This window comes from Brienomyrus brachyistius, chromosome 4 (assembly GCF_023856365.1).
Source record: "Brienomyrus brachyistius isolate T26 chromosome 4, BBRACH_0.4, whole genome shotgun sequence".
NCBI lineage: Eukaryota > Metazoa > Chordata > Actinopteri > Osteoglossiformes > Mormyridae > Brienomyrus > Brienomyrus brachyistius.
The window spans coordinates 5,970,871-5,994,945 of record NC_064536.1 but is presented as its reverse complement, the minus strand read 5'-3'; the positions used below and the strand labels follow the sequence as shown (position 1 = coordinate 5,994,945).

General features: G+C 46.3%; 1 protein-coding gene across 4 annotated transcripts; it reads right to left on the bottom strand.

The window, feature by feature from the left end:
- Nucleotides 1-2,995: 2,995 nt before the first annotated feature.
- LOC125740733 (BTB/POZ domain-containing protein KCTD1-like) lies at nucleotides 2,996-16,899 on the bottom strand. 4 transcript variants are annotated; one of them, XM_049012291.1, is made up of 6 exons: nucleotides 16,512-16,899; nucleotides 15,865-15,944; nucleotides 8,851-9,029; nucleotides 7,518-7,662; nucleotides 6,628-6,933; nucleotides 2,996-5,756 (listed from the first exon to the last, which is right to left on the bottom strand). In XM_049012291.1, the coding sequence occupies exons 2-6, from the start codon at nucleotides 15,871-15,873 to the stop codon at nucleotides 5,598-5,600; spliced, it is 798 nt and encodes a 265-aa protein (XP_048868248.1). In that variant the 5' UTR covers nucleotides 15,874-15,944; nucleotides 16,512-16,899; the 3' UTR covers nucleotides 2,996-5,597. The 4 variants fall into 4 exon arrangements, with proteins under 4 accessions (XP_048868248.1, XP_048868249.1, XP_048868246.1 ...); XM_049012292.1 differs by lacking the exon at nucleotides 16,512-16,899 and adding an exon at nucleotides 16,239-16,486; XM_049012289.1 differs by lacking the exon at nucleotides 16,512-16,899 and having other exon boundaries at nucleotides 15,865-16,193.
- Between the last annotated feature and the right edge of the window lie 7,176 nt (nucleotides 16,900-24,075).

The window sequence follows — 24,075 nt, the reverse complement described above, 5'->3', positions numbered from 1 at the left end:
TGAAAGTACTAAGACATTCAGCAGCCCCAAAAGGGAGTCTAGATGATGGCCATCCACTTAGCCTCAGACTTCTGGGACCAAGGTTCAAGTGGCTCCATGCATGTGTGTGGAGTTTGCATGTTCTCCCCATGTTGTCATGGGTTTTCCTTACCACAGTCCAAAAATGTGCTATGGTGAATTGGAGTTGCCAAAACAGCCTGTAGGTGTGAATGATGTATGACTGTGCCTGGTCCTGGGATATTCCTCGTACAGTTCACCTGTAGCTTCCTGGATAGGCTCAGCAATCCTGTGTAGAACACGCGGTTATAGAAAACAGATGGACTCAGTATCAGATTTACTCAGTACATGGGTCCAATATTCCTGGTTTTCACAAGGCTTAGATCGGAGACCCTGTTCCTTGCGTTTTTATTATTATTTTCAGGGAATTTTGAGACCTCGCCAAAATAAAATGGAGCTGCATGCTGGGACTGTGGACCAGCTGAAGTCAGATGCGATGGATCTGAGAACAGCAGGAATGAGGCTCCCCAGCCTTGGGCTCAGAGCACACCTGCACTGTTTGTGATTGTGTGTGTGTATGTGTCACTGTGTGTGTGTGTCGGCACCAGGTGTCCTCTCCCCATCTGAACCGCACACATTCACCGCGCCTTCTACAGGCAATGCATTCTATTGGACATCTCATTCATAACTGCTCCAATGAAAAAACAAACCACAAAAACAAATTATGTCACATGTCTGCTTTCCTTCCAAGGGGAATATTACATTTAGTTTTACAACCAAAACTGCGACTGTGAACTAGACCATACTGCTATGCACCTATGCATGTGCAAAATCCCTTTTCTAAGCAATCTCCTGTATCACATCCAATTCTATTATAGGGTCTTTAATACAATTTGGGCAGCGGTTGAGTAAGTGGTTAAGATCACTTGTAACTAGGTCACCAGTTAACTCCCCGTGAGGGACCTTGCTGTAGTACTTCTGAACAAAGTACTTAACCTGATTTGCACTATAAAAAATCCTATCTTAAACAGGGCACAAAGTCGTTTTCGGGGTACAAGGATTTAGTGCAATGGTTTTAAATGATATCTTAATGAAAGGATTTAATATGTAGACCGCTGTAAAAATATTTACCGTTTTAATTGTCAGGAGCCCCTGAGAATGGATCCTACACTAATCTTCTTTAGAATAAACTAATTTGTTACTAACATCCTCCATAATTTATGTCGTACGTGTACACTTGGGGTGAGACAGTGGTGTTCAGAGAAGTAAATATTAAATATTCAGCGTCTGTGTGCTCGTTCAGTCGGTATCGGCTTTCACGTTTGTGCGGCTCCGTCAACCCCGGGCTGCGAAGCATGCAAATTAATCACTTGGTTTCTTTAGAAATGCTGCTGTATAAATTGCAGATATCACCCTGAGCCTTTAAAGATAATCCAGATCGCCTCGCAGCCGCTCAGCCCCCGAGTCCTTTCTCTCTCCCCCCCTCCCTTCGCCCATTTTCTTTCCTTTTCACTTAAGGCTAGAATGTAAATTCTCCTGCATAGCTTTAGGCTAAGCTGCGATACCGCAGATTGGAGGGGGGAACCGAGGGGGTGCTCGGCCCCTCCTGATTGCCTTCCCTTCTTGCTGCGAAGGAGCTGAAAGTTCTGCTACAGCTAACCTCCTCATCCACGGCGACAGCCTGATGTTGGCTAGATCGGCGCAGTCGCCAAGCTAATTATTAAACTGAGCGTCCATAGGAACAGAAAGGTTAATTATGCTCCCCATTAATGCAAGATTGCCCTGATTTCTCCTAGATGTAAAGACTACTGCCCTATAGAAGAACTTCTCCGAAATGAAATGCACGGAGACAGATAATGGCGGATAATGGTTCTTGCTGGCAGGAGGCCTCTCCTAGCCTAAAAAATACTCCCAGGCACTCATGCTCCCGGGAGACAACCAACAATGCTATTTTTATAACTGAAACATAAGATGGTAAAGTAATAAATTAAAAGGTCGTCCGCTTAAATTACTTCTCACGGGAAAGATAGACTGAGGAACGCCCGTGTTTAAGGCCGCCCAATGCCCCGGGGCGGCCAGGCAAGGCGGGTGAGCCCACCAGCCAGCACGGGTCTGACGCGCCCGGGACCGGACACAGTGACCCAGTTCTGTTTGCTGGACAGACGCAGCCTCGGTTCAGCGCTGAGAGCGTCTGTGCCGGAGCCTGTGGTTCTGTTAGCGCTGCCAATTTCCAAAGAGCCAGCGTTCCTTTCAGGCTGGTTTTCCCCTCCATGTCGTGCCTATATTACATCACACCGTCTGCCAACAGCAAGGAAAACTGTGCCTGTACTCGAAAAGCGGCTAATCCACACAGGAAACAGTGCGGTGGGCATGTCGTTAGCTCTTCCTGTGTTAATGCTGACCTGCGGGTCTAGCTTGCATAGCAAAGTGCCTCTGATGGCCAGAAATGAGGTCAGCCTAAAAAGGCACTCCCTCACATTTATCTTATGGTGCCTTTTAACCAAAATATGTGTTTAATTCATTGGGTTGGTGTTTGTCGCACAACACGATAAAAATAAGCATGAGTCTGCAGATCGTTTTAAGAAGACCAACACCTACTTTACCTTGTGAACGGGTGACACCTTTGGGAGGAAACGTTAAGATTTACCCAAAAAGTAAACCGAAATACATGTTGTCAGGGCAGTGTGTTGATAATGCAAACCAAAATATTTAGTAAGTGCAAAAGTTTATGGTAATATGCCACCGTGATGATTTATGGGAAATGCAGTCTTGAAGAGTTGATGGGGATAAAGAGTAATTTCCATGCGGGGGAGGGGGTTGCTGTGGTCCAAGAGTTTGCGTGATACAAGATTATATGACTAGGAATTAGGAGTCTCTGTAAAGGTTGGGAAATGAAACTCATTTGCAGAATGTATGAAGGATTGTGTCAGACTCCCATTACCTATAATCGCACTTATACTCTGCTAATAAAACAATACCCAGTCTCACAACAGCAATGCATAGTTGATAGGTTTTTATGACCTTTTATTCCAGTACCTGAATCCAAGGTTAGCGAATGTTTTTCCATTGTTGATCTTTCTCCAAATAGTATGGTTAAAAAATTACCGATACACATGAAGTTAAAGTAGACTGATCCATCTGGAATGTGAAGGATTTACAATCAGCCAGGCTAAACCTGTATTGGGTACGCTCACTAATCCACACGGTGAAGTACAGACCCTACATCCAAAAGGGGGATTTTCCATCAATAAATATCGTGGGTAACAAACTTATGAAAAATAACGCTGCTGCCAAGTCTTCCTAAAATGTGCTTGTGTAGAGTTCAAATCATTTTCGCGCCCAAGCGACTCACAAACAGCGGGGCTCAACTGTACGGTTACTTCCTTTATTCAGTCAGCTGGCACAGTTTGTTGCATTTGGAATAAATCAAGTTTACAGACAGTCTGGTTTCTTTTTGCCTTCTTTAACCAGGCCATTGACAACAGAAACATGTGTGAAATAGAAATGATTCCAGGACGTTTTGTGACATTAAGAACACAAAACCCTTTATGTCCGTAGCCCTTCGAAGCTCCATCTGATTTCCTGGCTCATGCTGTTCTATTACCCCAGAGGAAAATGTTCATGACTGACTCATCTCTGCATTCAAAGTTGCCTAAAGGACGGAGCATCCTTGCCAAGTATTCTGTACCGTAAGGGGATTGCGTTTCCTTAAGTTAAGAGAGTTAAACAGAAAATAAGCAAGACTAAGATGAAAGAGTCTCTCTAATTTTCTTTGAGATGTTTCTCTGGGTCAGATGTACTGTGACACCATCTACGATTTTCCTTGGATGGGAATGATAGGGGCATGAGCAGACAGAGACAGGCGAAGGGTGGCTGAGGTTTTGGGTCTACAGATAGGAATATGGGGTACATCACAGCGCCAGAAGCGCCCACCAGAAACTGGCCTGCTGAAGTAATAGGCCAGCGACACGTGAATCTGGGTCAACGGTTTGCCCACTGGCAGATCTGTGACTCACCACAAATGAGTAAATGTCGAGGAGGAAAGGACTAGCTATGGGTGAAGGACCTCCATGTAATTCCTGTAGGACTACAATCCCCACTACACCCAGCTGTCCAGTAGGCCGCTAGGAGAAACGGAGGCTGTATCTGTGAAAGCCTCACTTCCATGGCTCAAGAAGTCCTTCAGCTCTTCTTCATTTGTTCTCTAATACTCCCTTGATAGGGTACATTTACCCTTAGCTTTTGGAACTTTTGTATTACGTCGACATTGAGTCTAAATGTTTTAAAAATCCAGCACATCACACAGGTCTCATAGGTGCCACTGCTGGGTTATCCAAACATCCATTTTCCAACCCCCTTATCCTACCGGGTCGCGCAGTTGGGTTATTTAATTTTTAAAAAAAGTACAAACACAATGAATGATGGAATTTGGGTCTTCAGAGGAAACGCTAGAGCACATTTCGGTGGTGGGAGAGGGGACAGGGACCGGGAGAGCCAGGATCTCCAGAGCACACAGTGACCTACCGACCACGGTGTCCCACTCGGCTCCAGACCGGGACCGCAGGAAAATCACACACCGGTGTATCGGCTCATGGCTGAGGAACCGTGCCGAACTGGAGGAGAAGCACTAATGGGCTTGGATGGAGACGGAATTCGGCAGAACGGCGTGATAAATGAACGGAGGCAGACGTTCATTTTCAGCTTCTCGTTCTCCGGAACCATCCATCTCCTTGCGCAGCTGCTGTGGGAAGGCCAGAGGGGGCATCTAAGGTGCGTCGAACGCTGGAACAAGCAGCGCAGATGCTCTCGGTATGTCAGAACTGCCATCAATACTTACTGGCAATGTTCAGCTAATTTTCATAGTTTCACTCTGCACTGTGTATGCTGCCCCGGAAATGATTATACCACAAAGAACAATTTCTCTCATATTCTTTTGCAGACCACAGCATGCAGATAATCCTTCTTTCTGTTCACGGTGAGTGTGGGTATATGTATATATATCAGAAGTATCAAATGTACTTTTGTAACTGAGTAAACCACAATGTGCATCGGGCATTATTAAAAATAAAAACAAACAAATAAAAAAACCTTTGCAAATGTATAGAAATTAAAACGGAATGTACTAGTCTAACCACGTCTATTTCGGGTCATGGATATATATATATATAAGGATATAATATTTCAAAAAAGTTTTAATTAAAAAAAGAAAAACACAAAGCAGCATTATAGACTAAGCACACAAAATATCCAAAATCACTGAAAATGTCAGCTGTGTTCCCAGCTAGCTGTGGGTCTTATCAGTGTACTCAAAATGGTGCCAACCAGCGGGGAGAACGGATCCCCATCGTATCATTTGAGGAGCATTAAGAGCATCAAAGTTCTAAAACAAACTTTATTCTGGAGCCTGGGAGTGGAGTCCTGGGTTTGGATAACGGGCCCGGCGATCCTGCCAGTCAACAAAGTTCCTCAGGGTTCAGTACTTGGTTTTTTCTTTTAATAAAAAAAATCTTTGTTTTCCCTTTGACGGGTTCTCCAGATGCCGTATTAAAGGTGACACAGTTAAATATGTCTCTTGGCCCGGAGATGGAACGGAGACCATTTTAGTCCAGCTCCTCCTGTTTTATCCGGATGACGCCGGACCCTCTCTGTCCCCTCCTGGTGTCTCGCTTCAGGACGTACTCGCTGAACTGCGACGAGTCCACGCCGCCGCCGCAGGAGCCGGCGATCTCGAACCCCCTCTGCTGCAGCCGCTCCAGCACCTGGAGAGTGCAGGATGTCGCGTTATGGCGCCACCTCTGGGCAACTAACAAAACAGCACATCCACAGCCACAAAACATCAGCTTCGGTGAAAGGAACCAACGGCTTTTACACCGACAGATGGTATCGAATCTATACTGAATACCTGTGTTTAGCCCTGTGTGTCACAAAGCATAAAATATGGAATTAAATGTTAGAGACAGATGGACGTACAGATAGGTACAAACGTCCTGTTTGTGTCACTTAATAAAGCCCCTCATTGTGAACACACATCCACACCCCCATTCCCATAATCCTCCAGCCCCGTAGACATGTGCAGACATTTCCGGAGGGCTTGGGCCCGCATTCCATTAAGAGGCCCCCAGGGGGCACTGTGGGTTTTCTGGGCCGTTTGGACGCTGTAGAGCTCAGCTGTCTGCCAGGCCTGGGGCTGGATGGCATGCCAGACTACAAAGGTCTCTGACTGCTGGCACTAGCCCCCTCTCTACTCCATTAGAGCAGACGAAAAGCCCAGTGGCATCTCGTTTTAATAACCAAACAGGATTATAGCTGAGCCCCCAGCCAGGCCTCGCTAGCGGGCTGCTTCAAAGCCGGTCCCGCTTGGGGGAGCCAAATTCGCACTCTCTCCAAAGGAGCAGGAATTTTGGGAGGGTGGGAGGGAGGAGGGGGGGGGCACAGCACAAGGCGAAGGAGATTAATGGCATGTTTCTTGGTCTCGGAGCAGATGCGTGACGTACACATGGAAACGAGGGAGGGGCAAATGGAAACTAGAGATGAAGGACTTAAACGTTATGAGCGAAAGGTCTGCGGGAACCCTGACGTTGGAATGAGGCTCACGGAAGTTTCTCTTGGGGTTAAATGGAGGTCAGTCACCTGGACGGAGTTGAGGTGGCAGTAGCCGTTGAGCGGGAAGCGGATGACGTGCGTCGAGTCGTGATTCCATCCAGCGTTGACCGAGTTGCACATGACGTCGCCGATCTCGGGGAAGACCTCCTCGATGAGCGCCTTGTCGCCGCTCAGGCTGATGCGCTCGCCGAGGTCGGGCGCCACGCGCACCACCAGACACTCGCAGGGCCGCGACGCCCAGCCCAGCTCCCGCTCCTGCTTCCAGCGCTCCAGCTCGGCCAGCAGCGGCTGCAGCTGGAAGTAGCGGGCCTCCTCGTACAGCAGGCTGTAGTCCTGTGGTTGGGGGGAGACAATGGGAGAGGGTGGGGAGGAGAGAGAACAGAGGGAGAGAGAGAACAGGAAGAGTGGGATTGTGAGTGTGTATAGAGAAAAGGCCCTCTGGCATTTGGCCTGTCCCTCTTCGGGGGGGTACCATGTTTCCCAGTAACTGGTCCCAGTGCTTAGATCCCAAGGACTATTATCATTAAAAAAAAAGAAAGAAAGAAAGAAAGAAAGAAAAAGAGAAACAGACTGATTGCAGGAGCTGATATCTTTCCTAGGAATATTTAGAGAAGATTTAGATAAAATGCTGACTGCACAACATTTTCCCACAGTCAACTGCCCCAGCGTTTCTGTAAAGCCACAGTTTCAAATGATTTCCTGCTCATGGCTCTGGGCTTCTTAACTGATCAACCCTCACTACTGTAGTAGAGAGAGTCCGCAGTGCACTGAATGTCCTCAGAGTTTTAGTTTGATGTAGTAAATGATGTAGTAAATCCGGCACAAGCTCTCTCTCTCTCTCTCTCACACACACACACACACACACACACACACACACACATACATAATTCTTGACTGGAGGCTTTGGTGATGCTCACCTTGAAGTCGTCAGGAATAAGGAGCTTAGAAGTCCTGAGGAAGTTCAGAATATACCGGAACATGTGTCCGTCCCTGTCGATGAAGTAGTGCTGTTTGAGGCTGTCCAGCACGATGGGCTCCGTGCCGTCGAAGAGCCGGCCGATCCTGTGGAGCAAAGCGTCCTCTCTGAAGAACGGTATCACATGTTCCAGCAACTACTACATCAATGGCAATAGCCTCCCTCTGCGGGCATTTTTAATCTGCTAACACCACGCAGCTTGGGGGAACCATGTACACTCCCTGCTAGCTCCACCATGGACGGCCCTGCCACCTCAGCCCAGAAAACTTCCTTCTGAGCAAAAAAACGGGCAGATTTCCGGATGCACAATGGAATATCAGCGTCACTAAAAGGCACATTCTCCCAAAGCCATCTGTCACCTTGCCAACGCTAATTCTGGTCAACTAATCCGTTACAGCTGGCTCAGGGAGTCCAGCTAGCACAACAGAACTGCTTACGGTACCCTGCATTAGCCGGACCACTCTGGATGGATGTCACACAACATTAAAACGGGCACCATGAAGGGTGACAATGAACCATTCTCCGAGCTAATGAAGACAGACAGGTCGGAGAGACCAAACGGGATGGATGGCATAGGATCTCACTCGAGCAGTCATTCATTATTATCGAAGAATCTCTGATACGATGGATTCGGCAGAATTCCGAAAAAAATATATTTCTTAAAATATCACACAATAACGTGGTCAGGCAGCCTTCTCAAGATCGTAATTTTAAATGACGCAGCCTGCGGACAGCGGCCATCCTGTTTCAGACAGCATGTGTCACAAGCACCCAATGGATCATCTATTAAATTAGTACATTTCGTGTCATTTAATTTTTTATTAGCGTTTCCCAATGCAGCACGTGTCCAGAATTGTGATTGGACCTCAGACGCTACATTGTAAATTGTTTTGTATTATTTCATCTATTGTAGATGGTTTCCCGTCGAAGAGTATTATGGGCAGTAATAGCCTTTATGATCACCTAACCGCGCTGATTAATATAGATGCTCCGCAGGTTACAAAGGTCTGCGTTACGATATTTCAACTTTACGATGGGTATGATCATTGCATAAATTTCATGAGATTTTTCACACTTTATTATAAAACAGGCCTTGTGTTAATGTGCTAATGTAAGTGTTCTGAACATGTTTAAGGTAGGCTATGTTTGTTAGGTTAGGCGCACTTTAAAATGCATTTTCGCCTTACGATTTATCGGAATGCAACCCTGTCGTAACCCAGGGAGTGTCTGAATTGACGAGATTTCTTGGTTCTGAGGTGGGGGGGGGGGATCACCTGGACTCGGGGTACTTTGTGAGGGTGGCCAGGCTGCTGGTGTACATGTGACCGCCCACATCGATGTGCACAGGTGCATTGGACTTGGTGAGCTGAGCTGGTGTGGGGATTCCCTGACTGCTCAGGGGCGAGGCCGGCGACCTGGTTATCATGGGACGTGACATGTTGGTCCGGTTGTCCTGCATCGGGAAGATAAACGGAGACTGATTAACCATCTAGATTAACCTTCCAACAACAGACAAGGACCAAATAAAACACAGCAAAAAACACAACGAAATGCTACACAACAAAAGCAATGTATACTTTTAACGTTCACTCAACTAATAATAATTGTCATCAAACATTTGAACGCTGTTATACCTTGTATACCATCAAAGCTACATTAGAACTGATATTTTATATTTTTAAACAAAGGCTTTCCACAAACAAATAAAATTACAATGAATTACATGATAGTGACTTAAAATAACTTCAGTAAGACTGAACGGACATGGATGTTTAATTACATTTCAGGTAAAGAAGAAAAGCAGGACAATTACTGCTTCGTAAAAACTACCTAGCATTCCCTAGCTTAGGGGTGGGGAACCTGATCCATGGAGAGTAGGTGTGGGTTCTCAGCTCCACTCCTGTCCTGGGGACTCACCGTTATTGGCTGATTGAGAGGCCATCCCAAAAACCTGTACCGGCTCTCCGTGGTTCAGGTTCCCAACCCCTGCCCTAGCTGCTGAGGCAGGGCTGTTCCATTGGGAGGGAAGCCCTGAGAATATTGGCCTGACACCCCCCCCCCCCCCCTGCATTTCAGTGTAATGGAACGTTCCGTGGGCTCTGTTCTAGCACAGACCATCAGGGCTGCAAGGCTGGCTGCAGAGCCAGGGGCGAGCAGAAGGCCCCCGGGCTTGCGGGGCCAGACTGCAGCCCCGGGGCCACGGCGGATGACACGACTGTCTGCACAAAGGGGCCAAGTGACAGGGCGTCCCGGCCCTGTCAGACAGGATTTCCATCAACCATAAAGGGGGGGGGGGGGGGGGGGGAAGGTCGCAAGTTGGCACACTTCGCCTACAAAACGCACAGAGTCTTTTCAAACAATCTGCCCGATGAAAACAGCACTAGAAACGGCAATGCTGAAATCATAATCGCTATGCGACGAAGAGCACCCAGGCTAATTAAAACCTTCAAAACCTTTGCCCTGGAGAGCCCATGGAAGCCATGGTAACAAAGAGACTAAACACCATATTAAACGTAACCTCAATTCACAAGGATACAAGGCAATTCATATAACATAAAGGCTTTTGACTGTAGCCAGTGCTTTGGCTTTTGCATTCCGGAGTCTCTGAATCAGGTAACTTCAGTGAAACCTTGTGTCAGATTCTTGTTATACATAAATAATGTGCCATACAAACCTGTCCTTTTACATCATTTACAAAGCATTACTTAGACAGAAGCCTCTATCGGTCTGACTCATTGAACATTTCCGTAAGGCGTGTATGGAGTTGGTTTGCAACAGCAGGTTAGTTACCCAGCTGAGATATCCAGTAGCATCCAGGAAGATATTTACCTCCCCCGCAACCCCACAGCTGTTAACGCAGGGGCACCATCTTGAAGCTCTGGCAGGTCGATTTACTGAATTCCACACCTGGCTGGACGCAAATCCATTACGGGGCGAGGACACTCCCACTTCCAGTTTGGAGGGGGGTTACTGGTAATTCACCTACAGACACCCTGAGTCTCATCCTAGATGGGGGTAGGTGGTGTGTGAGAGCAGCAAGCTGCCCCAAGCCCTGCTGTCACAACCACTTGTAGTGACGGATCACCCCCCCCCCCCATCCCAAACTGAAAAAAAGGTACGACGTAACAAGCAGCACACCGCAGGCCGCAGCTCCGCCTGTCAGAGGTGATGAATCACAGGCCGGACTGACCCATTTTGCGGCATCACGGGAGTCCTCCGAAGTCTTGGCACTGTCACCCGATTCTGTATGATGGTGGTATGAACCACACAGTGTCAAGGATGGCTGTACGTTCAACACCCATCTGATTTTCAAATCACTTACAATTACTTCATATTTCCAGACACTCTTGCTGTTTTCACATCACTAATGTGTTATTCGGATCCAAGCTACCAGATGCCTATGCATAAACAGGACAAGAAGATACCATATATGGCTTAAAATTAATTTAAAAATAGCTACAGGGTCACACACCTTATTTGCCTTTGGCGAGCAGCAAACCCTTAAGCTCTGTACATAGATACTGTACCTACTTCATCGTCGATTCGGTTCTCCCTGAATTAAACCAAACATGGCACCATGCACAAAACTAGTTTTAAGTCACTTCTTTTTCTCAATGGATCGCAGACATGCAGACACAATGTCAGGATGAAGGTCGACGGCCTGGAAGGGCATGCTGGGAATTGTAGGCCTTACCATGCAGTTTGCTAATACGCTAAAACTGCTCATTGTTAAAACTACAGCAACTGCAGCAAACTGGCATACCATCTGGGGTTTCCGCTGCCCTACTAACTTCACATTGTGGGACAGGCTGCAGGATCACCTCGATCCTGCACTTGCCGAGCTGTCCGGGGACTGAGCAAAAATGAATGAATGAAGGAAAAACACACGTTTGTATCCATATCTTTCTGGGGAACGTCCATTCATTTCCACATTCATTTTCTTTGAAAACCCCTAATCCCAACAATGATGACCTTAACCTCTACCCAGCCCTAACCTTAACCATAAGTAACCAAACAAAGTACAAGACTTTGGGCATTTTTAGTTTTTTGATTGCAGTCACAAATTTATATGAAATTGAGTTTCCCCTTGCGGGGACCAAAAAATGGTTCTCACAACAGCAGAAGAACAGGTTTGTATCACTTTGTTGGGATACTTGGTCCCCACAATGTGATATATACATAACCCCTCCTCCCCCCTGCCTCCCCCCCCCCCCCCACACACAGCAGGAGGTCCCAAAATCCATTTTCGTCTCCAAGGTTGGCTGAAGGGTGAACGGTCTAATTTCACTCAAACCAAAAGGACAAACCAATTTAGCTCTGGATATATATTTTTTTTAATCAAAGCTTAGTAATAATAAATAAATAAATGTAAATAATCAAATGTTTGCGTTGGGTAGGGAAGCCTTGTAGCATATCTCGGGAGTCATTTTAAGGTTGCATTTCGAAGCGCTAGGCATTCATTTATCCGCGATACCCTTCCCTGCTCTCCCCCAGGGCGGTCTTAATGGGTCCCAGCGGTGGCGCAGTGCAGTGAAAATGCTCGACCCCGACATGCGACATGAAGTCCGCTGTGTCGCCGGAGTTTGCCAAGTGCCCACAGAAGGCTCGCCCTGACTTTCAGAAAATTGTGAAGTTCTTATGAAAACCCCTATCAATCCAACCTAACACGCAAAGTCGGAACGTGTGGATCTTAGACGCAAACATATGAAAGAAACCCAAATCAATGGTGGAACCCAACACTTATGTCAAAGCATTTTAAAATCAAATTTGCCTCTCATTCATTCCAGTTCTTATCGTGAGCCACTTTATAACCAGACAGCCCATGTGTGGATACCAATAATGAATAGCAACCTATTTAAGTGATTTATATTAAATGCACATCATGTGGGACGCTTTGTTACCCCAACGACACTCCATCTGAGGACAAATTTCCAGCTATAACGATCCGCCGTTACCTGTGTTTGGGGCACCGAAGTCGGCGACTTATAGGCGGACCGTCCGTCAGCCTTGTGTGGAGCCGCGGCGCCACCCTCCCGTCTCGAACCGGCGACCGGCTCCGCCAATCCCGCACGGAGCTCCTCGGGAGAGCCGGCTCCGTACACCGTAGCGACGGGCATCTGCCGCGGCCGCTTCGGCGCTTTCCGGCGTGCGCTTTCTGCGCCATCCCCTACTCGGTGCGGCTGGAAACGATCCGGGGCTCTGGAACCCATTTGCGGGGATATGTGCGCGGGGGGCAACCCAGGCTCGGGGCATGAGAGCCCTGCGCCCAGGCTCTGTCCCGCGCACGCTTTCGGTAACTTCGCGACCCTCGCCAGCGTCTGCATCCCGATGCCGAGCAAGTTTCTGCCGCTCGCTTTATTTTCGTACCCAAAGATGTCGCTTTTACTGCTCTTCTATGATGACTGCTGTTCCAGACGTGTTTCACAAATCTGTCGTCTAATCGGGGATTTCACATGCAGGAGTCCCCATCACTACCCAACTTTTTAACCCGCGACGCTGACCTGGATGCGCTGCAGCATCCCCGCGCTCTTAGCCTATATATGTACATGTAACTTCATGAAGAGTGATTCCCAAAGCGTCCTTCGCCGGCTCCGGCTGATCCGCCCTCCCTCTCGCTCAGAATGCATTCAGCTTTTAGAGCGCACTTTGCCGAGACCCGCTGTTGCGTGAAACGCACCAGGGGCGCATCCCGGGGCTTATGGGGTGTGTCTGCACAGCTGCGCTTCGCACCCCGTCTCTCCAGCTTTTCCAGACGCGGCTTTGTGCTCTTCAGCTCCGTGTCTTTGGTCGGATCTGAAGTACGACGGGGAAGGCGGGTCGTCCAGGTACCGGTACAAAGGGCTTCCAGGGTGGATGAGAGAGGACTTGCTGGACGCGATTATAAAGAGAGCTTATAAGACCACTTTACAAAGCAAACCAATGCCCATGCTACAAAAATCGGTGCATTTGGATTAAGGTGGAGGATCCTGTCGGCATATATCATATCATTTAGAACTTTGCGTTTGGATACATTTTTGCCTAAAGAGAACAGTTTTTAATATTCAGAATATGTTCCTCTCAGTCCGGTGCGACGGCCTTATTCCCAATTATGGTGTACTTTTAAAAATGTAATCTTCCATTTTACTCGTCAGTTAGAACCTAACGAGATCCATAGCTGTGAACCATCCTAATTTGGCCGTAAAGTATATGTATAAAGTCAGAATGATGAGCTGATCAAGGTCGACCCACTTTGTAGAGAGAAATCCACTCCATTACTTCTGATCACGTACAACCTCAATCCAAGCTGGTTTTGTTCAACCTCGACCCTTCATTTATCCATTGTAAGGGTGAGTTAGCTGACCAGATATTTCCATCAGTTCTTAACGAAAAAAATGTACAATGTGCCAGACTTTCAACGACCACAACTCATGACTTTGCCTCTAAATCAGTGGCAGGGAGATCTTTCTGAAAAGCAAGTTAAAAGCTATTAAATGTTCGGCTCTGATAAACCGAAATGTCTTTGAAACTTCGAGGGACTATTGACATTGTAACCTCGCCATGTTCATCGTAATCTTCAGAAGAACGATTTCCCTCAACACTAATACATGATAAGCACAACCATTCAAATATAATATATAGACCCTTAAAATTGATTTGAGAGCTCTCATAAGTTTGTCTGCCATGGTTAGCACTTGAAGATCCGATGTGGCATATTTTTTGTCATCTTAACGGAAACATATTTATTCATCCAGGCATTTTCAGGCCCTTCTTATCAGTGGAGAGGTTTCTAAACTAAATTTAGTTACTTGTGGACATCGGTGGTGGGAGGGACGTGTGCCGGGTATACCACAACAGCGCCCTCTAGCGTGTAGCCCGGCACAATGTCGATGCACATGAAAAAAATACTCAAAAACCTCAGTGTCGGCATAATGTGTGCAGTTATTACACAGACATGGCAAAGTATACTTTTGTGACTTGCTCTCAGATTGATTAACCTACACAATAATGACGTAAATACCTTGTTACCAAGAAATATCATTAAAGTGAAGCATTGCACATGATTTTAGAAAGACATACTCCACGCTAGTTTTATGAATGTAACGGCAATGGAACTATTTATAAATATTTTTATACAACGGTACAAGCTGGTTTAATATAAACAACACGCAAAAAAACTCAAGCCACTCGGTCGTTTCCGATTGCACATTTGCCATAATTAACATAATTTGTAATGCAATTTGAGGATAATAACTCTGCTCACCAAGCCAAAAGTCAAAGTTAGCTCCACTGACCACACAATGGCGGTAGTGTTTCTTACGACTCGGTCATTTCTCCATTTACACTTTTTCTCCCCACGCCGCATTATTGCATTTCGGCATAAACTAAGTGTAAAGTATATGTATAAACGTGTAGATCCCAGCAACACTGAAACGACGTAATGTTAATTACTTCGTCGTCTAATTCCGTGATAAGATCCCACGATTTTTGTAGCTAAATAGGGACCTCGCACTGCCCCGTCTAAGTTTCAGGGGAGCCGAAATCGCAGAAAAGCACGGACTTATGCCTTTGTTTTTACGGGAGTGTAAAACAAATTGCAGCGAAGGCAGAGACCTGCGCTATTTCAAATTGTTTGCAGCTATTGGAAATCATTGCACTGCTGGCTTGGGTCAGCCCACCAGAGACCGTATTCTCCTTCCCAGGCAACAGAAAGCGTTTTTTTTCCCTCCAGGTTTACAAAGAAAAGGCTCACGTTACAAAAGACGGCAAGTACAAAGGGGTGATTCATGTGATCAGCATTGACGCACTTGGAATAGGTACCTCCTGTCTAACAAAATAAGGCAAATCCCCCTTGGCAAAATTACTCCACAATGGCGTCTTTCATTAACTGATCTGGGACATTCACAAAATAAAACTGGTATATAACCCAGGATCCGTGAAAGCTAGATCGGAAATCTCACGGTGACACACTAAAAACGAGGGGCACCGTTGCGCACCACAACAAATGACAGTTTTTGCTATTCGGGGGTCTGGGCTACACGCCGGAAGCCGGTTCAGATCGAGGGCGCAAGCGGTTTCGGAGGTTCCCATGTTTTCAACGGAGTCATAAATCCACAAATTCAGCCCCCTTCGGTTTTTGTGGGACGCGACCGGCAGTCGGACATCCACGAAGTGGTTAAATTTGTCTTTTTTTATTCGTTAGAAGTGTGGCGCTTCTCCGCTGGCACATGCGTAAATGCAGCTGCGCCCTAAATGTCCCGGTCGCACCAGCCTCTGCAAATAATTGCAAATCCAAATGTATCGCTCCTTACCTGAAACATCGATGAACCTCGAATTGTCCTTTTTGGCACTCTTTTCCCCCTCCGATTCCGTTGGCGATCTGCTTCCCCTGCTACACCAGAGAGAAATGCAATAGCTTGGCTAAGGTAGACAGAACAAAATAGAGAGAATAGTTGCTCCGGGGCTTCTGAACCCCTTAAGGCAACGATCAGGATACAATTAGCTCATGCCTCTACCCCAGTCTAAACCAATCTGCAAAACAGAACTCCAGTAAAATTAACTGATCGTGGATGCATCACGACTGCCCCTTTGTTTCTCATAATGTGTCCATTTAAAAAAATATAAAATAAAATATGATCTCCCAAAATATCGACATAAAACAGCCTCACGTCTGCCTCGAACTTGCCTATTGCCCTTCTCTTGCACAGAAAAGCTGATTTTAATCGTTATGATTAGTTTTGATGTAACGTTTCCGCAGGCGATTTCTGCAAATGGATGGAGTGTTTCTTTGCCAGAAAGGGAAAAAGCAGCAGATGATGGTAATTATATAGATTGTTGGTTGTGTCTTTTTTTTACCGCCCCCCCCCAAAAAAAAATAGTCTCGAAGCTCTATTTTCTCAAGTCATGGCTGAGCCAAAGTGGTCGTGAAACCGCAACTTGTTGATTTTGATAATCACACCTTTAACGAACAGGCGATCTGTGGGTAATTTTATTCTCTTCTCCCCCGTTTGCGTTTACGTTTCAGAAACGTCCACCTCATGTGAACCGGCGCATAGCGTGTCTGTCAGGTTTCAGCTGGTGCCCGGGAGGATGCCAAGAGCCTTTCAGTCTTTAACCGCGCAGGGCTTAAACCACACACAGAAATCTAAAACGAGTTAGAAATACACCTCAGCATTTAGTATAAACGTGCAGTCACGGGACACGACAGGCGTTGCACAAAATGTACACTATATATCGTTCATAGACTCCTACTGCAAGGACTAAACACCAAGTTAACAATAACGCTATCAGAAACTTCCATCTAGTAAACGATATATACTGTATCTAACCATTTGGACTGTGGCTAAATTATTAAAGCTGCATCGTCCCATAATCAACGATATGTCCGTTTTTATTTGCCACCCTCCAATGGAACAGATTTTCTGAGACGAGACGCGCTTTCGCCCCCTGGTGTTACAAGCAGTACTGTTAATTTATGCAGAAACCTTAACCAGCTCCATCCATCCCACACCCATAACTCAATAGGGGTGTCAAAATTGCCAGTGATAGAGGTGCAGTGTTTTTGGGAAGCAGCCTGAGAATCAAGGAAGATGGACTCCGATGACGATAATGAAATAGTGTAGAGAAGGTGATCAAAATGCTTTGACATGTTTTAATTTGAATATTTCCATTTTTAACCCGCTGGGCTTCTGCGTGGTGCAAAACTCCAGCTGTGAGTGCTGGTGAATCCATAAATTTAAAGACCAAGTTTAATTTAACTACAGGACGCAGTTTACTTGACTGCTAAAAAGTCGATGAAGTGGGGGAAAAAAACCATGAAATCAGTAATTCACCATAATATTCACTCCATTCTTCGGTGCAAAAAGATTGACGTGAATGTGCAGTGTAATCGTGAAAAGGAATCGGAAAGTACGCTGTCGTGTGCGGCCTTTACCCTCTTCGTGTCGGGGAGCAGGACACTTCGCATGCATGCACACCAGCAGTTCATTTGTGAATCCCAGCGCCTTCATATTAGGCTTTTTGGCACCGTCTACAGGAATCTTCTCCGGGGGCGAGCCGAGGACGGCCGGCCAGACCTCACGTGACCGGGGACCTGGATTTTATTTCTCCGTGTTTGGCCCCGTTTCCCAGAGGAAAACAAACACAGGATTAAAGCGCTAAGATGAAGTTATTTGCCTGAAGGCAAAGCAGAAAAGCCAGATATTGTAGCCCCCACTAGCCTCCCCCCCCCAACCCGTTTCTATCTGTGCTATCAGACCCACATGCTTTAGGAACCAAGTGCATCAGTAGTCTCCTAATCTGCTTATGTGTCCTGCATTTTCCACACAACTGAAGCTGGACAGTAATGGGACTTAAGATTCCCATTATTAAATGGGAAGACCATAGTATACTATATTTTGGAGGACAAATTGCTAAAATCACTTGCAGATGTGCAGGTCTTAGAATTCCTCTGCGGTGCTGTGACGTTACATCATTCCCACATTTATATTTTTGATTCGACATGGAACATTTAAGAGCACCTCTATTGCCACATGTGATTAAACTAACCTCATTTCATTATGTTCTTGCATGTTCAGTGCCTGGCTTAGATGTTGGTGACTGACATGAAAGTCAAGTTTGTGAGAATAAACGAAACGAAACGCAAATCCAACATGTTACACGTGTTTAACGATTTGGCTTTTTTGTCAGGCTGAGGTAACGTCGACCTGGACGAATGTATGAGAAAATACACGGTTGACAGAAAGGTGACTGTACAGACTCAGTGCTTGGGGTTTGCCAGTTAAATGTATACATCAGTGATCTGATCTGATTATATATATATATATAGGGGGGCGGCATGGTGGTGCAGTGGTTAGCACTGTCGCCTCGCACCTCTGGGACCCGGGTTCAAGTCTCCGCCTGGGTCACATGTGTGCGGAGTTTGCATGTTCTCCCCATGTCGTCGTGGGGTTTCCTCCGGGTACTCCGGTTTCCCCCCACAGTCCAAAAACATGCTGAGGCTAATTGGAGTTGCTGAATTGCCCGTAGGTCTGCATGTGTGAGTGAATGGTGTGTGAGTGTGCCCTGCGATGGGCTGGCCCCCCATCCTGGGTTGTTCCCTGCCTCGTGCCCGTTGATTCCGGGATAGGCTCCGGACCCCCCGCGACCCAATAGGATAAGCGGTTTGGAAAATGGATGGATGGATGGATGGATATATATATATATACACACATACATACATATATACATATATATACATATATATATATAGGGGGGCGGCATGGTGGTGCAGTGGTTAGTAGTAGTCTCCGCCTGGGTCGCATGTGTGCGGAGTTTGCATGTTCTCCCCATGTCGTCGTGGGGTTTCCTCCGGGTACTCCGGTTTCCCCCCACAGTCCAAAGACATGCTGAAGCTAATTGGAGTTGCTAAATTGCCCATAGGAGTGCATGTGCGAGTGAATGGTGTGTGAGTGTGCCCTGCGATGGGCTGGCCCCCCATCCTGGGTTGTTCCCTGCCTCGTGCCCATTGCTTCCGGGATAGGCTCCGGACCCCCCGCGACTCAGTAGGATAAGCGGTTTGGAAAATGGATGGATGGATGGATATATATATTTACAATACAAACACATACAGAATATAAACACATACACACACACATATATAGACGCCCTATTGCCTTCAGTACTGTCTTAATTCTTCACGGCACACATTCAACAAGGTGCCTGAACATTCCCTAGAGACGTCGGTCCATGTTCACATGATGGCATCACGCAGTGGCTGCAGATTCGTCGGCTGCACCTTCGTGGTGTGAATCACGTTCCTCCACGACCCATAGCTGCTCTGTTGGATTGAGTGACTGGATCTGGTGACTGTGGAGATTATTTGAGTTCAGTGAACTTATTGTCATGTTCAAGAAACCAGTCCGAGATGATATGAGCTTTGTGACATGATGTGTTATTCTGCTGGAAGGAGGCATTAGAAGCTGGGTGCACTGTGGTCATACGGTAAAGGGACGGACATGGTCAGCAACAATACTCAGGTGGGCTGTGGCATTTAAAGGATGCTGTGGTACTACGGGGCCAAAAGTGTACCCCGAAAATATGCCCCACACCATTATACCATACACCAGCCTGAATTATTGATACAAGGCAGGATGGACCCATGCTTTCATGTTGCTTATGCTAAATTCTCATCCTACCATCTGATGTTGCAGCAGAAGTCTCTGACCAGGCAATGTTTTTCCCATCTAACATCGTGGAATTTTGCTGAGCCCATACCCACCGTAGCCTCGGTTTCCTGTTCTTAGCTGACAGGAGCAGTGTGGCTTTCTGCTGCTGTAGCTCCATCTGCTTCAAGGTTCAGCACGCTATGCGTTCAAAGATGCTCTCCTGCATACTTTGGTTGTAACAAGTGGTTATTTGAGTTACCGTTGCACTTCTATCAGCTTGAACCAGTCTGGTCATCCTTCTCTGACCTCTGCCATCGACGAGATTTTTTTTTCACTCAGAGAACTGCTGGTCACTGGATATCAACCCCAAACAAGCCGCATTCCCAGTATGGTGACTCGTATGAACATTAACTGCATGAATGAATGTTGCATTTTCATATAGCACTTTTCAAGACACCTAAAGTGCTTTACAGAACCAATGGGGGGCCACTTTGACCGGCACCACTGCGCAGCCCCCACCTGGATGATGCGAAAGCAGCCATTCTGCGCCCGAATACTCACCACACAGTAGCTTAGGTGGTTAAGAAGGAGGAGTGAATTCACCAGTTAGATATAGGGGGTGATTAGGAGGCCAGATTTGATAGGGCCACAGGGGGAAATTTAGCCAGGATATCGGGGTACCACCACTATACTATCAAAAGATGCCAAGAAACCATTTTTACAACACAGTGTACCCATCACTGCACTAGGGTTTTGGGGTCCACACTGACCCCAGGATGGGCTAACCTGTAGGCCAGACCAAGCCTTCCTAGGTGGTCTCCCATCCAAGTACTGGCCAGGCCCAGACCTGCTTAGCATCATTCAGATGGATTACCAGGTCTAAACTGTAGATGGTGTGGTTGCTGATTATAGCTGCACGACTTCATACTGTGTGCTGCCGACATATGATTGGCTGATTAGATATTTGCTTCAACGAACAGTGGAACATGTGTACCTCATAACATTATCAGCGACTGTATACTATATATTTGTTTGTACCCACTGGCGAAAGCATTGGCTAACCACTTTGGTGTGAATTATGCTTCCAGAATGGTCCATGCTAAATAAGACATGTAAGGGGAGAGACAGGTAGCATGAATGTCGAGGATATAAATTTTTAACCTAAAGGTTTTCGGATCAAGAAGATCCTGATTTGCCGTGATTTGGCTCTCGGTCCACATGGATCGATTATGAATTCCACGGCGCACATCAGTTTGAGCTTGAAAAGGACACTTTTTAAGCTGGTATAGTGAAATACAGGGAAATGCTGCAGGTAAAAAGGTCCATTCTGATAAGCATCTTTAATCAGAGGCTGAGTGTATAAGAATATATGCTTGTCTAAAAACAGTGTGGCAGTAAAACGTCGGGTAAGTGTGCCTGCCTGTGTACCCAATGATGTGTGGCATCTCCCAGTAAGCACTGCTGAACGTCTTGTGCCCAGTGGAGCCTGGGTATCGGCTCATCTGCCTATCTATAATTGCCTTTCCTCAGTTTATAATTTATCAGCACAATTCCCTGGCGTGAGATTGATTTGGTAGTGGGAACGTGATTATTCATCCTTTTAATCTGCTCACCGGCCTGCCAGATGTTGGTGGAAACTAAGATTATACTTTGGTTCTTTGAGGTGTAGAGTTTCCTACCTGATCCTTAACATTGCAAATTGTGTTTGGGTGCAGTAAGATGTGTTTTGTGCGGGTCTGTGCACCACCCTATCTGGATGTGATGCTAGTTCATTGCAGGGCTCACACTCAAGCACTATGAGCAATTTAGAGACACCAATTTACTTAAACTTTTGCATTTTTTCCTTGCCATTGCTGTTGACCCTTTTATTTCTTAATTGTATTTCTTCTGCATGAAACTTGCATTTCAACGGAACCTTTTTAGTCGATTAAATTAAACATTTTCTACTCACATAGTGAACTACCACAGGGTGGCGCTCGTACTCTGATTTTTTTCCCCCCTCCATTGCCTTAATATCAGTAGAACAAAAGGCACATAATCATAAAACCATATTCAAGGATATGAGCGAGTTTTCACGTGCAGCTCATTGATCTCGTTCGTTTGGAAGTTTCTCAACCAACATAGGAGCGTCGGATGGGTACTGATACCGTCATTCTCTGACTTATCTTATCCATATGGCCTCCCGTCTTCGTTTTCTCTTGGATGGCTCGTCTGTGAACTAGAAACTGACCTGCGGGACACAGCAAAGGAGTAGGGGGAGCTGGGCTTCGTGGAGTTAGAAGCGCTGAAGGCTCCAATAAAATGTAATCCTATTACATGGTTCCCTCTAGAGGCCAAAATAATAAAAGTTCCCTAATATCGAGAAGCAAGATCCCAAACGTATGACTGCCGCGACTATCGCCCCGCACGATCGTATATCCCTTCATTAGTTATTCCGCAGAGACAACGCCATGTGCCTAAAAGTTGGACATTAACCGTGGCGAAGGAAACCGTTAACAAAACAAATGTGTTTCATCAGACGCGGTTCCTGGGCTTCTTGGGATGGGCATCGCTGAAAAATGTCCAAGGGGACAAGGAATGGACTTATAAATCAGGTCCTGGAGGAAAGCAGTCGTGAAATCACACCATCCCACGCCCCCGCCCCAGCCTGGCCAAGTCTCAGGTGTGCGATATGTTGATTCATCACATTTAAACCTGTTAGTTTGTGCTATACTGCTGCTGCTGTCGGGGGCTGGGGGCACCCAAGGTACTGCCGCAGACCGAGGGAGCGGGAATGGAAGAAGACACACAGAAAAGGGAAATACCGGGGTAGTGCTGAAATGGAAAGGGGTCATTAAAGCTTTAATAAATATGCAATAAAAACGTGATTTGCTGCATAATTTTAAGAACAAATAGAAGGAGCGTTTGTCTTTGGTCATAATTGTATTCCTCGTACCATCCACCTCAGGGCTTATTTAAATAGAGAATGGCAAATGACAAACCCGAGTTTCTCATAAGGAAATAAACCCGACATGATGTTTCCGTTTAAGTTGTCAAAATGCAAGAAGTGCCGGCCCTATATTAATTCCTCAAGCAAAGCTGACTTGACGCACTGCAGTTTGATGAACCTGCACCGGAAAAACAAACAAACAAACAAATAAATAAATAAATCCGGAGTCAGTTTATTTATTTATATGTTTATTTGCATACTTTGGCTCGTCGCCTATGCGCGTCTCCAGCAAAACACCTCGGGCAGTCAATCTGCAAGTTCATCACACCGCGTTTGATGGGCGAGGTCGATGCTATTCCCTCCCTGTGAAATGAGTTGGCGACGACATGATGTTGAGATTAATCGTGCCTTGGAAATAAATAAATTAGACGACACTTTGTAATGTTTAGGGCGCGACAACGCCCCCGTTTGACCTTGTTGTAGTTTAGTGTTCTGCTATTAATTTTTATATTTACTTTCTACCCGATGCATCTTATTTCCACCACGTCTCACAAGGCTGATTAATGTCCTGATTAGTTTGTTTTTATTTTTTTAACTTTGATGGGGGGCACAAAGTAGAAATTCAACACAGGCTTCCACTTAGAAGACCCAAGACACTCCCTACCCCCCAAAGCTAACACAATCTTTGTTCAGTCTTGATCCCTCCATCCGTCGTAGCTCTGCCTGTGGATGTGTCTTAATCTGAGTCACAGCACGGACTGAAACATCGCAGACAGGATGTCGTCAGGGATTATACATCGTAGCACGGAGCTGAACACCCCCTTGACTGGCTGCTGTCCTACCCGGGGGGGGGGGGGGTACATATGCATTTAATAGCTCCTATACTTGCCGGGGGGGTTTAACATTGCCAGGCAGCCGATGCAGTGCTTTGCCGTGGGGGTGCAGGAGAAAATGAGAAATCCAATACTGATGTAGGCCTATAGTTTTTTCCTATATTATTTACACTATAATAGAGCTGTGTCTCGCGCTGAGTAAACAACTGACGCAAGAGTGATTTATGACCAGCGTGAGCACTAGAAATGTGTACTTCATGTAAACATGCAAGGCGATGCAGTTTACGGCCAAGAAGATGAGGGATGATCAGAATGGTGTGATATTTTTTGTCAGTCGGGGTAGCGAGTTGCGCCATTTGGAGCGATGACCGCTCCCGACCGCGCCACCTGCCTCTCCGGAGAGCGACTCAGGGCGATCCGGGAATCAGACAATTTCACGCAGCTACTGGAGGAGCAAATGAACTGAGCCGACAGCAATAATGAAATTATCCAAATGTTATTACAGAGCGGTCTGCCTCTGTCCTACTTTCATTCAAATTTCAGCTCTGCGAGCGCCGCTGGTGGCGAATAAATCAGCATTAGCATGTGTCTGAATTATTAAGAGGTAGATTTCCT